Source organism: Pleurodeles waltl, chromosome 3_1 (genome assembly GCF_031143425.1).
Source record: "Pleurodeles waltl isolate 20211129_DDA chromosome 3_1, aPleWal1.hap1.20221129, whole genome shotgun sequence".
NCBI classification, from domain to species: domain Eukaryota; kingdom Metazoa; phylum Chordata; class Amphibia; order Caudata; family Salamandridae; genus Pleurodeles; species Pleurodeles waltl.
In genome coordinates, this window is record NC_090440.1 from 1,298,552,046 (window position 1) to 1,298,570,373 (window position 18,328).

Here is an 18,328-nt window from a genome sequence, read left to right on the forward strand (position 1 = left end):
TCTTGGTTATGTTTACTGTCACAAATAAAGTTGATCTTTAAATCTGACAACGGATTCGAAAACGCTGGAGGTTTAATTTTCTTTCCTTCATATGAAACTTGGAACCTATCTAAAAGTTCCAACATATTTTAACTCACAAGTTCCTCCAAAATGTTTTCCATGATAATAGTATTTTTTCTCCTGAATCCACCAATAGACTGAGTTTTTTTTATAATCTCTTGTCACTTCAATGTATGGATCAACACATGAATTAGAACCTTCTCTAATCACTAACAAAACATATGTTGGTGTGCTTTCTCATGAGTTAAAATCTTCTTGATCGTTGATACAGTTCATATACAATCAACTCTTGAGTTTCCACTTTGACAAACTATAGCAAAATGTCCAATTTTACTGAAACTCTGGCATGTAGCAAATTTGGCTGGGGAAATGCCCGAGTGTAGGATGAAAGATCACATGTAAGACAATTCTTCTGTCTAAAAAACTGCTCCTATCTGCTTTTCCTCTTTTATTTCCATGACTAAAACATTTGAGACCACTTCTATCAAACGCTTGTTTCATCAGTTGTTCCTTGACAACTTCTTCACTACCTTCTTTTACTAACCCTTTAAATGAAGTCTGTGAGATTTCTATGCTCTTCACTATACCAATTGTTTCTGTGGAATCTTCAATGTAAGTAACTTTTCCCAAAGCTTCTTGCCTGTACAACTACCTACTATTTGATCACTATTCATCTGTGACAGAAAAACAACGTTCAGACTCACAATCCACAGCTAAAATGAGTAATGCTCCTACATATGTATCTGTGGGCTTAATCCTGGCACTGCTCTGTAGTAAAGAATTGTGCTTTATAACTATTAAGCACGATTGATCACCAAATTGTTTTTCTAACTTGCGTACGGCATCTTGAAATTAATTTGCCTCATCTTCATTGTATGTAAGTTCATAAGGAGGCATATGTTCAAATATAGCCTGTCCCTCAAAACCTAAACTGTGTTCTACAAAATATAATTTATGTTCGTATGCACCAGACTTTCTTGGTATGTGACATCGATGAAAGTTAACAGAGAAGAGAATGTTGAAACCAACGCCTCACACAGAATACATAATGTTGACGACATTGCCTTGTATGGTTTCCCTAAACCAAAATGATGCCCAAAATAGAAGAATATCCCACAATTTGTAGCAAATTGATATCTCAAAATAAGATGGTGCACTCAATAACCAATGCAGAAGCATGACAGCGTGCTGATGTGTTCATACAACCCAGTCAGATCCTCAATGGGCATAACACCATTTGTGTTCTCTGCTGTATATCTCCAAAGCCACAACTCTATAGAGACTTACGACTCCAGGTCTGCAAATAATAAGACCGCACACCTAAAAAGCGTGCGTTTCCTCCCAAATCTGAGAGTTTGTGTAACACTGTAACTCGCGCCTCTGCATGGGAACAAGAGAGCTAGTATGTCCCCACAAAATTTGACAGCAGTCGCGTGCAAAACCATACCTTGCACCACCGTAAAGGAATAATGAAACTCGCACTGAACTGTCAAAAAAAAAAAACTATCTTTAAAAAACTGCCATACTGTCTACCACCAAAGTGCCAACTCAGGCAAAAACTGCTAACTCGTCCATGAATTGGCACAGATGACACTGTTGGGTACAACAATTAAATCAGTACTAAATGAAGCAGGGTGAAAACAGATAAAACATTGGAAGCACATTCAAAACGGCATCCAAGGCACTTCCAAAGAGCTGCAGGAAACCAGGCAGCGCTTCACAATTCCACTATACTCTTGGAATCAAAAGCAAGGAAATAAACCATTGTCCAGGTGGATGGTTGGACTTCCAAACACCACCATGCACACAATTGAGTCCTGGGTTGCGGTGTTCCTCGCTGCCAAAATTGTGGTGATCAAGTTCACAAGTAGATAACCAGTACAGCAAAAACTGGCTTTTCCACCACATCCCGCTGCAACTGACAGGATACAATCTGTCTGGAACTCCCAGGTAACTCAAGTTTATGTATTTCAAATAGCTGAAATACCTAGATAATATTAGTACATGTGTCTGTCCTGCTACCTTGCGGACTCCTACGTAGTGTCCTGCTGCTGCTCCTTTTGCTAAATGCCTACCAGGCACAAACAATGAAATGTACTTTTCTCTACTTCTCCCTATATACAGATTGAAAGGGAGATGTCACCTTGTTTGGTTTAGATGAAGACACTCATATTACTCTGATTTATTTGTTTTACAGGCGGGACCACAGGTTTGGCCTCTGTAAACTGATGCTGGAGACTACTCCTATGACTTTTCCAAAGTCACTTCCCGCAAACCATTGCATCTGCCCTAATTTTCCGATCAAACACCAGACCACTGGTCCCTTGGCTGTAAAACTTTAGATCTCATTTTAAGTAATAAGAGGCTTACCACTAACCTTAAATCCACAAACTCACGATCCACAAATTCATCTCACTCTAATTTTCTGTTCAATCAGGACACTTAAAAATGGCCTTACGATCTGCTCTACCAACCACATTACTGCAACAGCATACTCCAAAGCCTATCTTACGTATCATGAGTCCTCAACATTGCCACTGGCTTAACTCTCAAATACCTGTATACAGATCTCTTCAAATTTCCCCTTGCCTTGGGCCTTTCATTTTCCTCTATCGCCTCTGGCCACCTAGTCAGTTACAAAGCCATAACCTCCTCACTATACATCAACACCCATGGTCAATTTCTCTAGATTCAAGTCATTTCCTTATACCACCTATGTTGGTTTAAAGAATCTTTCAGACCCTGGTTCCTTTCACTCGAAAAGCCTGCTGTTTTCCAATGTACTCGTCCTCTCCTACAGCCAACATTTCTTGTGCAGAGTAGATCATGAACAGTCACTATTTAAGTCTTCACAAAAGAGTTTGAGTAGTTTAGTAATGTTAAATTCATCACTCTTTCTACTAATCACTGGCTTTCTGTTACCATTTATCACCAAATTTCAATGCACTATTAACTATAATCCCTGCATAGCATTTCTGTTCAAAATGGCTAAAGAAACCACCAAAAAAAAAATCTTTAATAGAACGAAGGCAAAAATATGTAAACCAAAAATGAAACCTAAGAACCCCTATAACAGTAACACATGCCTTTTTAGAAAGAGGACTGTAGTTTAAGTGCTAAGAAAGTCATCCAACTTTACCATTCTATTTCTATGAATCAAAGCATGGGGATAAAAAAAAATCTGTTTTACTGAAATAGCATAAACAGGGCCAATAACCAGTACTTCTCATAACACTATAACATATTGCAAGACTTTAAATCTGATTTTACAATTGTACCCTGCAGTTATCAAAATAAGTATTGTGTTGCAGAATTTAGTTGTGATCCAGTAGATCATTTTCTATTACACTTTTGGCCTTGACTAAAAATGTCCTCATAATCAACTTTTCCTTCTGTTTAGCCCCCCTTGTGGAGCATCATTGTTCAAACAACTCCAATTGGAATTAAACTTTCTGTCACCAAATCTCACTTTTCAAAAAGTTGGAGAGGTGTAAGGTGCCATAAAGATATTCTGTGACAACCAGTTTCATTAATCAGTTTGAGTTTCCATTTACAGGGTGGCCCCCATAAACAGACACAGGACATGACAATAACCTTATGTGACAGTTCCAATTTCAAAATGTTTCCATTAACAGTTCCACATATGCAATATAATAGCTAGCAGAAAGTGCAAACTTCCCCTCTTGACAACACAGAACAGATGTTTGTTAACACATTATAGAAAAAAAACTATCTAAGATGGAGTCGACGCCCATGCGCAATGGAGTCGAAATGGGAGGAGTCCCTCGGTCTCGTGACTCGAAAAGACTTCTTCGAAGAAAAACAACTTGTAACACTCCGAGCCCAACACCAGATGGCGGACTGTGCACAGCATGTGTATCTGCAGCTACACATGCCATCGAACACATATATATATTTACATACAGTTTAACAGTTTAAGAATAGAATTACTGAATTTTAAATGTAGTTAAAGGGAACAACGGGGTGTAAATGGACACAATGTGTTGCTCAGGTACAGGGTAATAACCCATACCATTCCTCATTTTACTGGTTGACCCTCTATAACACACTCCAGACATCACTGCAGGCACATTACAAATATCACTGTGTGGCTGTTTCTAGAAAGAAATTATGAGAACAATACATAATCGTGATCAAGAAAGTAGAATTTTAGAAAACAGACTGTTAGATAACTTTCTGTCATCATAAGGAAGAAACTGTTGAAGCTGTTCTCTGTAAATTCTGGGTACCAATGATCACTGTATGGAATGCAACTGTTCAGGAATAGTTTGCATTTCATGAATTTAATGTTAATTAAAAATTAAATAGTATGCTGGTCATACTGGAGAGCGGCTGTCATTATGATAACAACGTCATACTTCCAATGGACTCATGAAATGGTTTACATTTTTGTACTCCTTGTAAAATGTGGGTTTCATACCGATGCACCTTGTTTAATAAACGCCTCCCAGCATGCGCTGTAAATTACATACACATTCACTAAAAAACTAACACCCAGTGCTACTGCAGCCAACATTAGTTGCGATTTTACCAATGACGTGAACAATGGAGTTAGTTTTTTATATTATAGGAGCACATTTAAGTATGAGGATTTTTTGCTTCAACTGTATATGTGACAGTAGTTGTAAAACGTACAGAACAGATTTTTAAAGGTGTTTGTTCTCTTGTTCTGTAAGAACAGTTGAATGTTTATTTGTTGAACAGGTGGCACTGTGTGTGAATACAGACTGGGGTTGAAGCATTGGGTTGCGGAGCTACTTTTATGTTATTACGGTGGTATATATGTTATTGTATGTGACGTGATAATGTCAACAACAATGTATATACTCATGTTTGTTGCAGTCAAACGGACTACACGTTTTTGTTGTGTTTGTATATATCAGTGACTATGCGGCCGTATGAAATTGGAGGAACATTTACATTAAACAGGAGTTGTTTCTAAATCAAGGAAGCTGTACTGCAAATTGAGAATGAGTGTTTAGTTTTTTCAGCAGTTGTTTGGTATATTATAGTGTTTGCTTCTTTTTTGATGGTGAATGTGTTGTAGAGAGTTAATGGGTACCAGTCTATGTTGGCTCTTTTATAACAGTTTATGACAGCTACAGAGTTTCTTAATATTGCTGCATGTGTTTCTTTGGTATGATTAAGTGGGTTAATATTTAAAATAGAGTTCTGTTTCTGTAGCAAAGGTTACAATATTATTATGTGGTGTATTAACTTGCAAATTACGTGGATTACCAGTTCTGCAATTAATGTCTCATTAGTTGTATTATTATTTTAGGCAAAACACTAAGTAGATATTCAACTAAAATGCTTATATGAAAACGAGCTAAATATTATATCAATGAATGTTGTCCTTAAGTATTCCAATTTGAGATATCAATTATGTAACTTAACATGTCTTGACTGGTGCCATATGTGAGGTAAGAAGCAGTGTGTGACGAGAACACAAGATATGGTTAGCTTACCTAATCCAACTGGCAAATGCATTTTAGTGGTTTTTACAGTTTGTGAAGTAACAATAATTTTACTTTAACTTGTTCAGTGAATTTCTGTGATTTTTTTAAATCACAGAAATTCAGAATATTAAGATATTCTAACCATAACTTCACTTTAGCCTTGTTTTTTTCTTTGAATTTCCGTGTTATTCTTTTTATCATATAACACATCCAATGGTTCCTTGCACTTAACTGCCTATTTGCAGCCAACACCACACGTCTTGATATACTGAGTTTCATTCAAATCCAATAAGGGGAGCCCCAGTTAAATGGGGAGGATGGGTGGGGAACAATGTGTTCATTTGCTAACAACAGTGGCACTGGTTAATTAACTTTCATTGTATTTGACAAGATGTAGTAAAATTAAGCCCATTGCTCAGATCTCAGGTTTCATCAAGAGCTGACAATGGGGACAAAAGTAAAGAGGCTATATGCAGAGGGTGTTGTTAAGTGCCCGTGGGTCTGAAGCAAGTGCATAGCAGGATTTGGCCTCGGGCCTGGCCCTTGGCCAAGCCCTGAACCCAATCAGATGAAGACTGCCGACCACCACTGCTCAAGCGAGGGCTGAGTTTGGACCTGGCCAGGCCCAGCTCTAGATGAGGGCCAAGCACTATCACCTACAGCCTTTAGTTGCAGGTAGGGTCGCTGGCTGTAAGTTGTGGCCTGGGGCAGTATTTTTCTAGACAGATTCTTAAAGGTGCAAAAACCTGTTTTGGGGGTCCACACCAAACATTGGTGCATTCGGGATGTTTATTTTTAATTATAGGTCTGTGGACAGTCTGGGAACCTGGGTAAACTGTAAACTTCGCACTTGTATAGCGCACTACTCACCTGTTAGGGTCTCAAGGCGCTGTACGCATACCGCTGTGGAACCCCTCCTGGCTTTTCCCTGTGAGGCGCCACTCCTGGACTGCCCCAGGGTGAAGCCAGGCATCCAAGCGCTGTGAGGGCCGTTGTGGAGATTAAGCAAGCTATTGCCCAGAGTTACAGAGTGGGACCCATTATTTAGATTAGGCACTGAGGCGAGAATTATCTTGTCCAAGGGAATTGAGCCCAAGACCCACAGAGGAGGTGGGAATTGAACCCTGGTCCCAGGCCGGACTTCTGCATCAGGGTCTGCCGCTCTAACCATTGTGCCACACTTCAGGTTTGGGGGCCCACTGGGAAACCATCCAGCTAGCTCTCATTTTTAACCATGTCAAGACCATGACCCATTATTGTAATGTCAACTTCTCGAAAACAAATGAATACATTTCCTCCAATCCGAGCAAAAACACTTCCATGAGTAAACTTCTATATTAATGCCAGATTTATTACAATTCCGTTCACGTTTGTTTTATTTTAGCAGAGAGCAAAGATTTCTTTGGAAATAAAAATGGAAAATGCTGCCTTTTTTTTTTATAACTCCATCAAGAGTTGTTCCTCTTAAAGGATATGCATGTAACTCAAAATATCAATAGTAAGCTAAATATGGTAAGAGTATGGCAAGTGATGTGCAGATCCATGAAACTGCACCAAAGTTATTACAAAATAAATTGTTTGATATTCCATTTCCTTTTGTTCTCTCCCTTGTCAGCTCTGAATGAAAGCCACTTGACTGGCATTCCAAAAGCCTGCCAAAGTACTTGCAGATTCATTAAAGAGCATCAAGGTTAATAGCATATACAAAAATATTTGCCACAACCGATGGATTTGCAAGAATTTTGCCATACCCACAGAAGGCTAAATACACTAAATGTCAGCCTAATTCCACGCATACTTGTCAAATAAAGCCACTCATGAATACTTTTCTGAGCCCATTTTCACTGTGCCCTTTGCACAAACTAAAAAATGCAATTAACTACAAAATCTGAAACAGTATTATACAATTTGTGATATATGTATAACTCACCATTTAGAGTTGAAAACAAATCTATTCCTCATTAAAATATCAACTAAGTGTTCTATTAACTTGTGCCCATTTACGAAAGATTATTTCAAAATTTATTACTATTCTATGAAGGTTCTAAATTAAGAAATGAGTGTCATTCTAAAATTTCATAAAAGATGCCAAGTGTCACAATAGCTAAAACTTTGCTTCATCATGGTATTTTTGTTGAGACAACAGTCTTTACTGAAATCATAGGAGAGTACAGTAAACAAGGATGACTCATTATAGCTAAAAACAGTAGCAATAACCGAAGCAGTTGACCAGAACTCCGCTCTGTGGTCACTCAGTCAAAGAGACTTCTCAAAGTATTTGTCCTGCTTTACGCTAAGACGCTCTGCAGACAAAAATAATATTCATATTCCATTTAACAATATTACAGTACTACTGATTAGCACCAAGGAGTGTGTATCGCCATTTTTATTGTATGCCTTCATGTTGTTGCATAGCAGCATGTTAGTAAGGTGCTCTTACTACTTGAAAATGTTGAAGAAACCTCAAATGTGTCTCCTACCTAAAATCAGAAATGGGTCTCAGTCACAACCCAACACAAATATGCTAAAACAGGTAAACAATCTTAGAAACCTGCATACCACAGAACTGGTAAAAACAGCTTCAAATTTAAGTCACTCTTGAGAGGGAAAGTGTTTCTTACCCAGTAAGCCATCTGTTTGTGGCATGTAGTGTTGTAAATTCACATGCTCTGCCCATCTACTGTTGGGTCTGGAAGTTTGCAAGTTGTTTTTTTCTAAAACGTTTTTTGAGTCACGAGGTATAGTGACTCCTCCTCTTGCTGGTAATTAGCAAGGGCACAAGCTCCCTTATTAGAATATTTTCCCGCAGACAGGTGAGAACAGAGTGCCTTGTTAGTCAAAAGATATGCAAATTCATGCAAGTTCATGCAAATTAATATATAAGTAACTGTGAAAAGACTGCAACGCCCAAAGGTGTCGGGGACGAGGGTGGGCACATGTCAATCGACAACACTACATGGCACCAACAGATGCTTACTGGGTAAGTAATATTTTCTGTTTGATGGCATGTGTGGCTGTAGATTTACATGCTCTGCATGACTAAATCAAAAGCAGTGGCCAACCTGTGGGTGTTGAAGTGGTTTGCAAAAGTGTGCTAAGACATCCACACAATAGTGCTTAGTGAAGGTGTTGTGTGGACCGTATAGCTGCCGAACATAGGTCAGCTATGGGAATGTATCCTAAAAAGGCGAGAGTTGCTCCATTTTTATTTTCTTTTAACAAGTGGAGTGCACTCTAGAAGGAATAGGTAATGGTCTTTTGGCTTTAGCATAACAGGTCTGGATACATTCAACAATCCACCTGGCTATGCCAGATTTAAATAAAGGGTTGCCTTTGTGTGGTGGTGAGAAAGCAACAAAAAGCAGTTTGGCCTTTCTGAAGGTTTTAGTTCTGTCCATGAAGGACATAAGCACCCTCTGAACGTCTAATGTGTGGAGAGCTCTTTCTGCAATAGAATTGGGTTCAGGGAAGAAAAACAGACTGACTGAGATGGAATTGAGATACCACCTTTGGTAAGAATGTTGGGTTGGTGTGAAGAACTACTTTATCCTTTTGTATCTGGCAAAAAGGATTCTTGCAGGTTTAAAGCTCACTAGCACACTTGAGTGCAGAGATAACATCTAGAAATACCACCTTCCATGCCAAAAACTGAAAAGGGCATGTATGTAAAGGCTCAAATGATGGTCCCATGAGTCTAGTGAGTACACAATTTAGAATAAAAGAAGGTACTGGAGGTGTTCTTGGCGGAATCACTCTTGAGCCTTTCCAGGAACACTTTAATGGCTGGAATCTTGAAAAGAGAAGAATGCTGTCTGTTCTGAAGGTAGACAGCTATGGCTGCTAAATGTAATCTTATGGAAGTGTAAGTTAACCTTGCTTTGTGCAAATGAAGAAGGTAGGAAAGAATACCCTCCACTGAGACCTTATAAAAGTCCTGTTGTTTGGATACACAGTAACAGACAAAAATTTCCATTTTGCTGCATAACATGCCCTAGTAGTGGGTCTACGTGCTTCCTTAAGAATGTCCATGCATTCCTGAGGTAGGTTAAGATTTCCCAAATCTGTGACTTCAAGAGCCATATCGCAAGATTTAATTCCTTGGGATTTGGGTGCGTGATTTGTCCATAGTTCTGAGCGAGAAGTTCCAGGTTTAGAGGAAGCTTCTTGTGAGGAACGACTGACCGTTCTAGAAGAGTGGTGAACCAAGGTTGTTGGGCCCATGTGGGGGGCCACCAGGATCAACGTGAGGGATGTTTGTCTGAGTTTCCGAACCAAAAACGGAAGGAGAGGGACAGGCGGAAAAGCGTAGGCAAATATCCCTGACCAGTTCATCCATACAGCATTGCCTTTGAATTGAGGATGTGGGAACTTGGAGGCGAAGTGTGGACATTTTGCATTTTCTTTTGTTGCAAAGAGGTCTATGTCTGAGAACCCTCACTTTCAAAGTAGGAAAACAGTGAGGTGGAGCATAGACTTACTGCTGAATCCTGCTGAGGAGGTCGGCAAAGTTGTTGTGTACCCCTGGCCGATGTTACGCTAGTATGTGGATGCTGTGGCAAATGTCCCAACGCCAGATTGTCTGCAATAGGCGAGACAGCTTTAGAGAATATGTCCCCTCGGTTTATGCACATAATACATGGTTATCATGTTGTCTGTGCTGATCAGAACCACTTTGTTGACGAGTTGAAGTGTGAATGCTTTCAGTGCTAGCTGAATGACAAGAAGTTCTAGGTAGTTGATGTGCATACTGCAGTGTTTAGAATCCCACAGACCTTGGACTGTGAGATACTGAAGGCGAGCACCCCATCCAGTCTGTGAAGCGTCCATTGTTAGTATGGTCTGAGGAACAGGGTCTAGGAAATGCCGCCACTTTGACAGGTTGTTTTTGTTTCACCACTGCAGGGAGCAATAGGTGTGGCTGTTTACCAACAATAGATCTTCCAGATGACCCTGTCACTGAGACCACTGACAAGCTAGACATTCCTGCAGTGGACGCATGTGCAGGCAGGAATATGGCACTATATCAATGCAAAAGGCCATCATGCCTAGAAGTTGCATTGCACATCTGGCTTGGACTTGATGATTGAAGCGAAAGCACAGCACGAAAGTTATGTTTGAAAGTTTTGAATCCTTGCTGCATTGGGATAAGCTAACCCTAACTGTGTGTTCAGAACCACCCCTAGATAGGTTGTTTCTGAAAAGGTTGCAGATGCGATTTTTGAAAGTTTATAGTAAAGCCTAGTTGATGAAGCAAGTCTATGGGGACTTGGATGTGATGTAGACAGTTTGAGAATGCTGTCTTTGGTACGCCAGTTTTCTAGATATGGGAAAACGTGAATATTTTGTCTGCGCAAGAGAGCTGCTACCACTGCGATACATTTTGTAAACACCTGTGTGGTGCAGTTGTTACTTCGAACTGGAGTAATCTGAGGTATTTGTGATGCGCTGTGGGGACATGGATGTGAAAATAGCTGTCATTCAGTTCTAGTGCTGAGAGGAAATTGCCTTGCTGAAGGAGTGGGCTCACACCCTGGATTGTTACTTTGTGAAAGTGTTCTGACACTATGTAATAATTCAAAGGCCTTTGTGAGAAGAGGACGAGGAGTTTGTGGCTGTGGACTTGGAGGCCAGTTTATATAATGGGTGGCAAAAGATGCCACATGCAGCACCAATGAATTAAGCCACCTTATTGTCCTTTTTCATTTTTTCCGCTTGCCTAGTCAACCGATGGGCCTAAAGGGTTCTCCTTATCAAATGGCACATTAGGAATGGTTTGTTGTACCATGGCAGCACTGAATCCGAAAATGTGAAACCACGCATGCCGGAGCAAAAAGGATGCTGGCTTTTAATCCTCTGGTGGTGGTGTCAGCGGAATCTAGAGCACAGTGGATGGAATTAATAGAGATGAGCTGTCCCCCACTGACAATTTACTGGCCCCTCTTCCTGTGCTCCTCTGGGAGTTACTGGAGGAGTTCCTCTATCTCGCCCCTGTGGGCAGGGTCGTATCTAGCTAATAAGCCTTGGATGCTTGCTATATGCCAATGGTTGGTGGCCTGGTCTGCAATCCGCTGAAATCAGGGGGTATTTCACCTCTAATAAATGGGGTCTGAGGCTGAAGCTTTGTAATTCTTTTCTACACCCTGTGTAATGATACGTGCCTTAGCAGGATCTTTAAAAATCTCATTTGAGTGCCTCGTCACCCCATTTAGCATTGGGAGGTACTGCATTGCCATATAAGAAGTGGAGAGGGTTTCAAAGAGGAAATCACCCTCAATGGGCTACTTATCTAAGGGCACTTGGTGGAAAGTAGCCACCCTACCAATAACCTCCTGAAAGGAGGTAGTATCATCTGGGGGAGATTAGTCTGGCCAGGTAGATATCTGGATGAGTTTAAGAATCCACGTCATAAAGTGATCAAGGGTCTGTGTCCTGTATGAAAAGGGAGAGTGCTCCCTGATCACCCGCAAAAGAGTGGAGAGAATGGGTGTGAGAAAGTAGCCTCTTTCTAGCCTTGTTACCCCCACTTTTGGCCTGTTTGTGAGTATATGTAAGGGTGTTTCCACTGTCTCACTGGGATCCTGCTAGCCAGGGCCCAGTGCTCATAGTGAAAACCCTATGTTGTCAGTATGTTTGTTTTGTGTCACTGGGACCCTGCTAGCCAGGACCCCAGTGCTCATAAGTTTGTGGCCTATATATGTTCCCTGTGTGATGCCTAGCTGTCTCACTGAGGCTCTGCTAACCAGAACCTCAGTGGTTATGCTCTCTCTGCTTTCCAAATTTGTCACTAACAGGCTAGTGACTAAATTTACCAATTCACATTGGCATACTGGTACACACATATAATTCCCTAGTATATGGTACTGAGGTACCCAGGGTATTGGGGTTCCAGGAGATCCCTATGGGCTGCAGCATTTCTTTTGCCACCCATAGGGAGCTCTGACAATTCTTACACAGGCCTGCCAGTGCAGCCTGCGTGAAATAACGTCCACGTTATTTCCCAGCCATTTACCACTGCACTTAAGTAACTTAGAAGTCACCTATATGTCTAACCTTCACCTGGTGAAGGTTGGGTGCAAAGTTACTTAGTGTGTGGGCACCCTGGCACTAGCCAAGGTGCCCTCACATCGTTCAGGGCAAATTCCCCGGACTTTGTGAGTGCGGGGACACCATTACAAGAATGCACTACACATGGGTCACTACCTATGTGTAGCGTCACAATGGTAACTCCGAACATGGCCATGTAACATGTCTAAGATCATGGAATTGTCACCCCAATACCATTCTGGTATTGGGGTGGCAATTCCATGATCCCCCGGGTCTCTAGCACAGAACCCGGGTACTGCCAAACTGCCTTTCCGGGGTCTCCACTGCAGCTGCTGCTGCCAACCCCTCAGACAGGTTTCTGTCCTCCTGGGGTCCAGGCAGCCCTGGCCCATGAAGGCAGAACAAAGGATTTCCTCTGAGAGAGGGTGTTACACCCTCTCCCTTTGGAAATAGGTGTGAAGGCTGGGGAGGAGTAGCCTCCCCCAGCCTCTGGAAATGCTTTGATGGGCACAGATGGTGCCCATCTCTGCATAAGCCAGTCTACACCGGTTTAGGGATCCCCCAGCCCTGCTCTGGCGTGAAACTGGACAAAGGGAAAGTGGAGTGACCACTCCCCTGACCTGCACCTCCCAGGGGAGGTGCCCAGAGCTCCTCCAGTGTGTCCCAGACCTCTGCCATCTTGGAAACAGAGGTGTTGGGGGCACACTGGAATGCTCTGAGTGGCCAGTGCCAGCAGGTGACGTCAGAGGCTCCTTCTGATAGGCTCTTACCTCTCTTGGTAGCCAATCCTCCTTCCTTGGTAGCCAAACCTCCTTTTCTGGCTATTTAGGGTCTCTGCTTTGGGGAATTCTTCAGATAACAAATGCAAGAGCTCACCAGAGTTTCTCTGCATCTCCCTCTTCACCTTCTACCAAAGGATCGACCGCTGACTGCTCAGGACGCCTGCAAAACCGCAACAAAGTAACCAGACGGCTACTAGCAACATTGTAGCGCCTCATCCTGCCAGCTTTCTCGACTGTTTCCAGGTGGTACATGCTCTGGGGGTAGCCTGCCTTCACCCTGCACCAGAAGCTCCGAAGAAATCTCCCGTGGGTCGACGGAATCTTCCCCCTACTAACGCAGGCACCAAAAGACTGCAACACTGGTCCTCTGGGTCCCCTCTCATCCTGACGAGCGTGGTCCCTGGAACTCAGCAACTCTGTCCAAGTGACTCCCACAGTCCAGTGACTCTTCAGTCCAAGTTTGGTGGAGGTAGTCCTTGCCTCCCCACGCTAGACTGCATTGCTGGGTACCGCGTGTTTTGCAGCTGCTCCAGCTCCTATGCACTCTTCCAGGATTTCCTTCGTGCACAGCCACGCCTGGGTCCCCGATACTCCTTCCTGCAGTGCACAACCTTTTGAGTTGTCCTCCGGCGTCGTGGGACCCCCTTTTGTGACTTTGCGTGGACTCCGGTTCACTTTCCTTCCAAGTGCCTGTTCAGGTACTTTTGCATGTGCTGCCTGCTTCTGTGAGGGCTCCCTGAGTTGCTGGGCGCCCCCTCTGTCTCCTCCTCCAAGTGGCGACATCCTGGTCCCTCCTGGGCCACAGCAGCACCCAAAAACCTCTACCACGACCCTTGCAGCTATCAAGGCTTGTTTGCGGTCTTTCTGCGTGGGAACACCTCTGCAAGCTTCATTGCGGCGTGGGACATCCGTCTTCCAAAGGAGAAGTCCCTAGCTCTCTTCTTTCTTGCAGAACTCCAAGCTTCTTCCATTAAGTGGCAGCATCCTTGCACCCTCAGCTGGCATTTCCTGGGCTCCTGCCCACTCTCGACACTGTCACGACTATTGGACTTGGTCCCCTTGTCTTACAGGTACTCAGGTCCGGAAATCCTCTGTTGTTGCATTGCTGGTGTTTGTTCTTCCTGCAGAATCCCCCTATCACGACTTCTGTGCTCTCTGGGGGTAGTAGGTGCACTTTACACCTACCTTTCAGGGTCTTGGGGTGGGCTATTTTTCTAACCCTCACTGTTTTCTTACAGTCCCAGCCACCCTCTACAAGCTCACATAGGTTTGGGTCCATTCGTGGTTCGCATTCCACTTTTGGAGTATATGGTTTGTGTTGCCCCTATACCTATGTGCTCCTATTGCAATCTATTGTGATTCCACACTGTTTGCATTACTTTTCTTGCTATTACTTACCTAATTTTGGTTTGTGTACATATACCTTGTGTATATAACTTATCCTCATACTGAGGGTACTCACTGAGATACTTTTGGCATATTGTCATAAAAATAAAGTCCCTTTATTTTTAGTAACTCTGTGTATTGTGTTTTCTTATGATATTGTGCATATGACACCAGTGGTATAGTAGGAGCTTTACATGTCTCCTAGTTCAGCCTAAGCTGCTTTGCCATAGCTGCCTTCTATCAGCCTAAGCTGTTAGAAACACCTCTTCTACACTAATAAGGGATAACTGGACCTGGCACAAGGTGTAAGTACCTCTGGTACCCAATACAAGCCAGGCCAGCCTCCTACAATGGGGAGGAATGATGTCAGGAGGGTCACACCATGTGAGTGAGGTGAGGGAGAGAGTGTTGGAGGAGAGGTAGGAAGAGAAGGGTGTATGTCAGCAGAGTCTTTATCCATCCTCTTATGTTTGGTAGGAGGCTCAGGGACATCACTAGCCTCCCCAAACAAAAGCTGTCTTTTTGATGGTGTAGAAACAACAGCTTTGACCAAGACACAGTCAGGCTGTGGTTGGATATGAAGCTGTGACTGCCTGGTGTCCAGATGCTTCTTCATCTTATGGAGGATGGGTTTTATGGAAGTGCTTAGCTCTGAAGACAGTGGAATATTTTATTTTATTCGGCGTAGAAGCGCTATTTTGTTTTTAAGTCAAAACGGCCTGCGCCTAGGCAGGTGCTAGTCTTTTCGGTGCCAAGATGGTTGCTGCCAAGTGGGAGCCCTAAGCAGTCAGTGCCGAAGCAGGAGATTGGCGGCTTAGTGCCCAGATGGAATGTTTAAGCTTTGGTTTCGGCGCCAAGCTCAATGGCTGGGAGTCCAAATGAGTCTTTAGGTGCCCACAATGGCCTGATGACAGTTGTGGCCCAGTAGCCTTTGCTTCAGCAGAAGGTGTTATTTGTTTTGACTGCAAAGGGGATCTAGCACTTACAGTACATTGCACCAGAGGAAGATCTTTCATCGCAAGGACTGTGTCCACATACGACTCAGAGTCCCTCACCGAAAAGGCCTTCTCCTCAGCCGCCCAAGCCTCTTGTATCTCTGGTTCCAGCTCTGACTCTATATCTTGTTCTTCTAAGATGTCCGGTGTCTCTTCGATCTCCTGTCAATGTATCTCACAACTGCGGCCCCTTCAAAAAGACTGACAAGCCTTGCAGCCCTGCTCATTATGGTCCAAGGACAAACAGAGGTTGCAGACCTGCTGCTTGTCGGTCCGCAGTAAATCTGCATAACACTTCGGGCAGAAACAGAAGGGAGTCTGTTCCATCAGAAGTTCTTTCCCTAGCTGGTGGAATTGAGAAAATGGCAGCTCAGAGGGCATTGATCCGATGGGTGATTTCGTATTGTCTCGGACCGCAAAGAATGGAATATATGCATTTGACAACAATAGTGAATTTGAGGGAGGTATCCCGAATGGAAAGAATCAGAGAAGACGGCCTCAACCTGGAGCATGGTGAAAACACAACCAGACCCCATGGAAGAACAAGACAATCTGATATGGAGTCGATGCCCAAGTGCATTACCAGCAAGAGGACGAGTCACTATACCTTGTCACTCGAAAGAGTGTTCGTAGAAAAACAACTTGCAAACTTTCTGATCCAAAACTAGATGGAAGAAGTATGAAGAGCATGTGCATCTACAGCCACACATGCCATTGAACAAATAATTTTAAATGGGTGGCTGTTCGCAACCAAGCAGCTGATATTAGAAGCTAGTTTTGAAATGACTAGAGCTTCAGATAGGAAAAGGAAATATACACCAACTACTCACCAGCTGCTGTCAGCATCATATTTCCTGATTTCTGCACTTCATCGAATTTTGAGAAAATTACATTTAGCCTGTTGGATAAACAAACAAATATTTAGCAAAGCAACAACTGTAACAGAAAAGCAAAGGGTTATTTCTTGACAAAAATCCATTTTTGGTCTGTAAGTGGAGATACAGCACTGGAAATCAATCAATAATAAAATACATTTCCATAATATTAAGGAAATAACTGCAGTTTCTTATTTTCTTCTAAAGACCTAGTAAACAGCCTGCAATTATGTAAATTCAAATTCAGTTCCAAAAACAGTCAGTGTACTTTCTAAACATCTTGTTGTAGGAGCAACCTATAACAGCTGGACTCTTAGCATTGATCTAAACAATTCCAATGGTGTTCTCTCATTCAATAAACCCTCTACCAAGTACTTTATGTTGGCTCACACTCAAAATATCAGAAATCAGTAAATAATTTTGGAACTACAAAAATACAATGCCTGTGGATATGCTATCCTCCTATTGTTAAAATGCATGCTGATCTGCTACATACTTAATATTTGTCTCCATTAACAAACATGATTTATGAAACATGCAGAATAGAATATTCACAACCAACAAGTTCATGGCAACCCTTTGCAGGTGTGGATAGTTTAATTTTGTTCAGTCCCAAGAATATACATACAATGCATACATTTCCTGGAACTCAGAGGACCATTCTTCATGTCGAAATAGTTTGCATCTTAGATCAACCACAACAGGAGGTGTAAGGGGTGAGAATTTGGAAGACTTCTCCCTACTCTTCCCCCATAACACTTTCTATGGCACTTTCAGGTGAAAACTAAGAATGTAAATGAGAAATTTGTTTCACCGGGTACCCATAAAGCTTGATAACCATGGACACGGACCAAGCAAGTGTGTCCACATAGTCAAGGCCACATTTCAGGATCTGTTTAAAGGCACGCAGATCATCACTTATCAGATTACAGAACAGCTTTTATCATATGGTCTAGTAGGGGAATAACTACGTTTTCACACTTCTCATAAGGCAAGGACATGTTGGCCTATAAGGTAGGTGGCACTAGTCGTCTGGAGGGTCAAAATGCCAGAAGTAAAATCATTGTGAGCGAAGGCATCAAGTTTTTTTTTTTTTTGACAGGGAAGCCATAAAAATGTACTGGGATTTGGATGATATTTGAACCAGACTTTCCAGTGACAAGTGGGAGGACAAAAAGAAAACTGTGGCACTGGTAATCTGTGGACTGACGAAACCAAAAAAGGTTTCTCCTATGCAGCCATAATAGGATCCAAGAGCTCTTCATTAAATGAAAGTAAGGGCTCCACTGTTGCCGCAGCTTGCAAGATTCTGAGAGAATGATCGATTTTACACACTCAAAAGTTAGTTATTTACAAAATTTCCAACACCTGCCAAATAACTGCTACAAAATATGAAGCCTCCTTCATAATAGGCACATAGGAGTGGGTAATTCCTATCTTCTGGTGATGTTTCAAGGCCCCTGGCATTTTCTACAGCCAAAAGAGAGACGAGGGTCAGTACTGTAAGATGAATAGGGGTGATCAGTCTTTTAAGTCAACCTTCTACTATTTACCCTCCCATAGCCAGGGCATCTAAATTAGAAGTGAAAATCTCATCTGTGAGACCTGGCATCCTTGGTGTGGTCTCCCCTAACTTTCTGCCTTCTGATCTCCTTTTTTCTGACTTATTTTTGCTGGTCTTTAGTTATCTGTGCACTTTACCACTG

The 18,328-nt window shown here is 42.4% G+C and overlaps 1 protein-coding gene across 5 annotated transcripts in view; it reads right to left on the bottom strand.

Moving 5' to 3' along the window:
• The window catches only part of CLASP1 (cytoplasmic linker associated protein 1), a 1,131,138-nt gene that overhangs the window by 832,968 nt on the left and 279,842 nt on the right, over positions 1 to 18,328 (bottom strand). For all 5 annotated transcript variants that reach the window (XM_069224628.1, XM_069224627.1, XM_069224630.1 and 2 more), the window contains exon 8: positions 16,578 to 16,645. In XM_069224628.1, the coding sequence (XP_069080729.1) occupies positions 16,578 to 16,645 (68 nt within the window). The remainder of the gene's footprint in view (positions 1 to 16,577; positions 16,646 to 18,328) is intronic.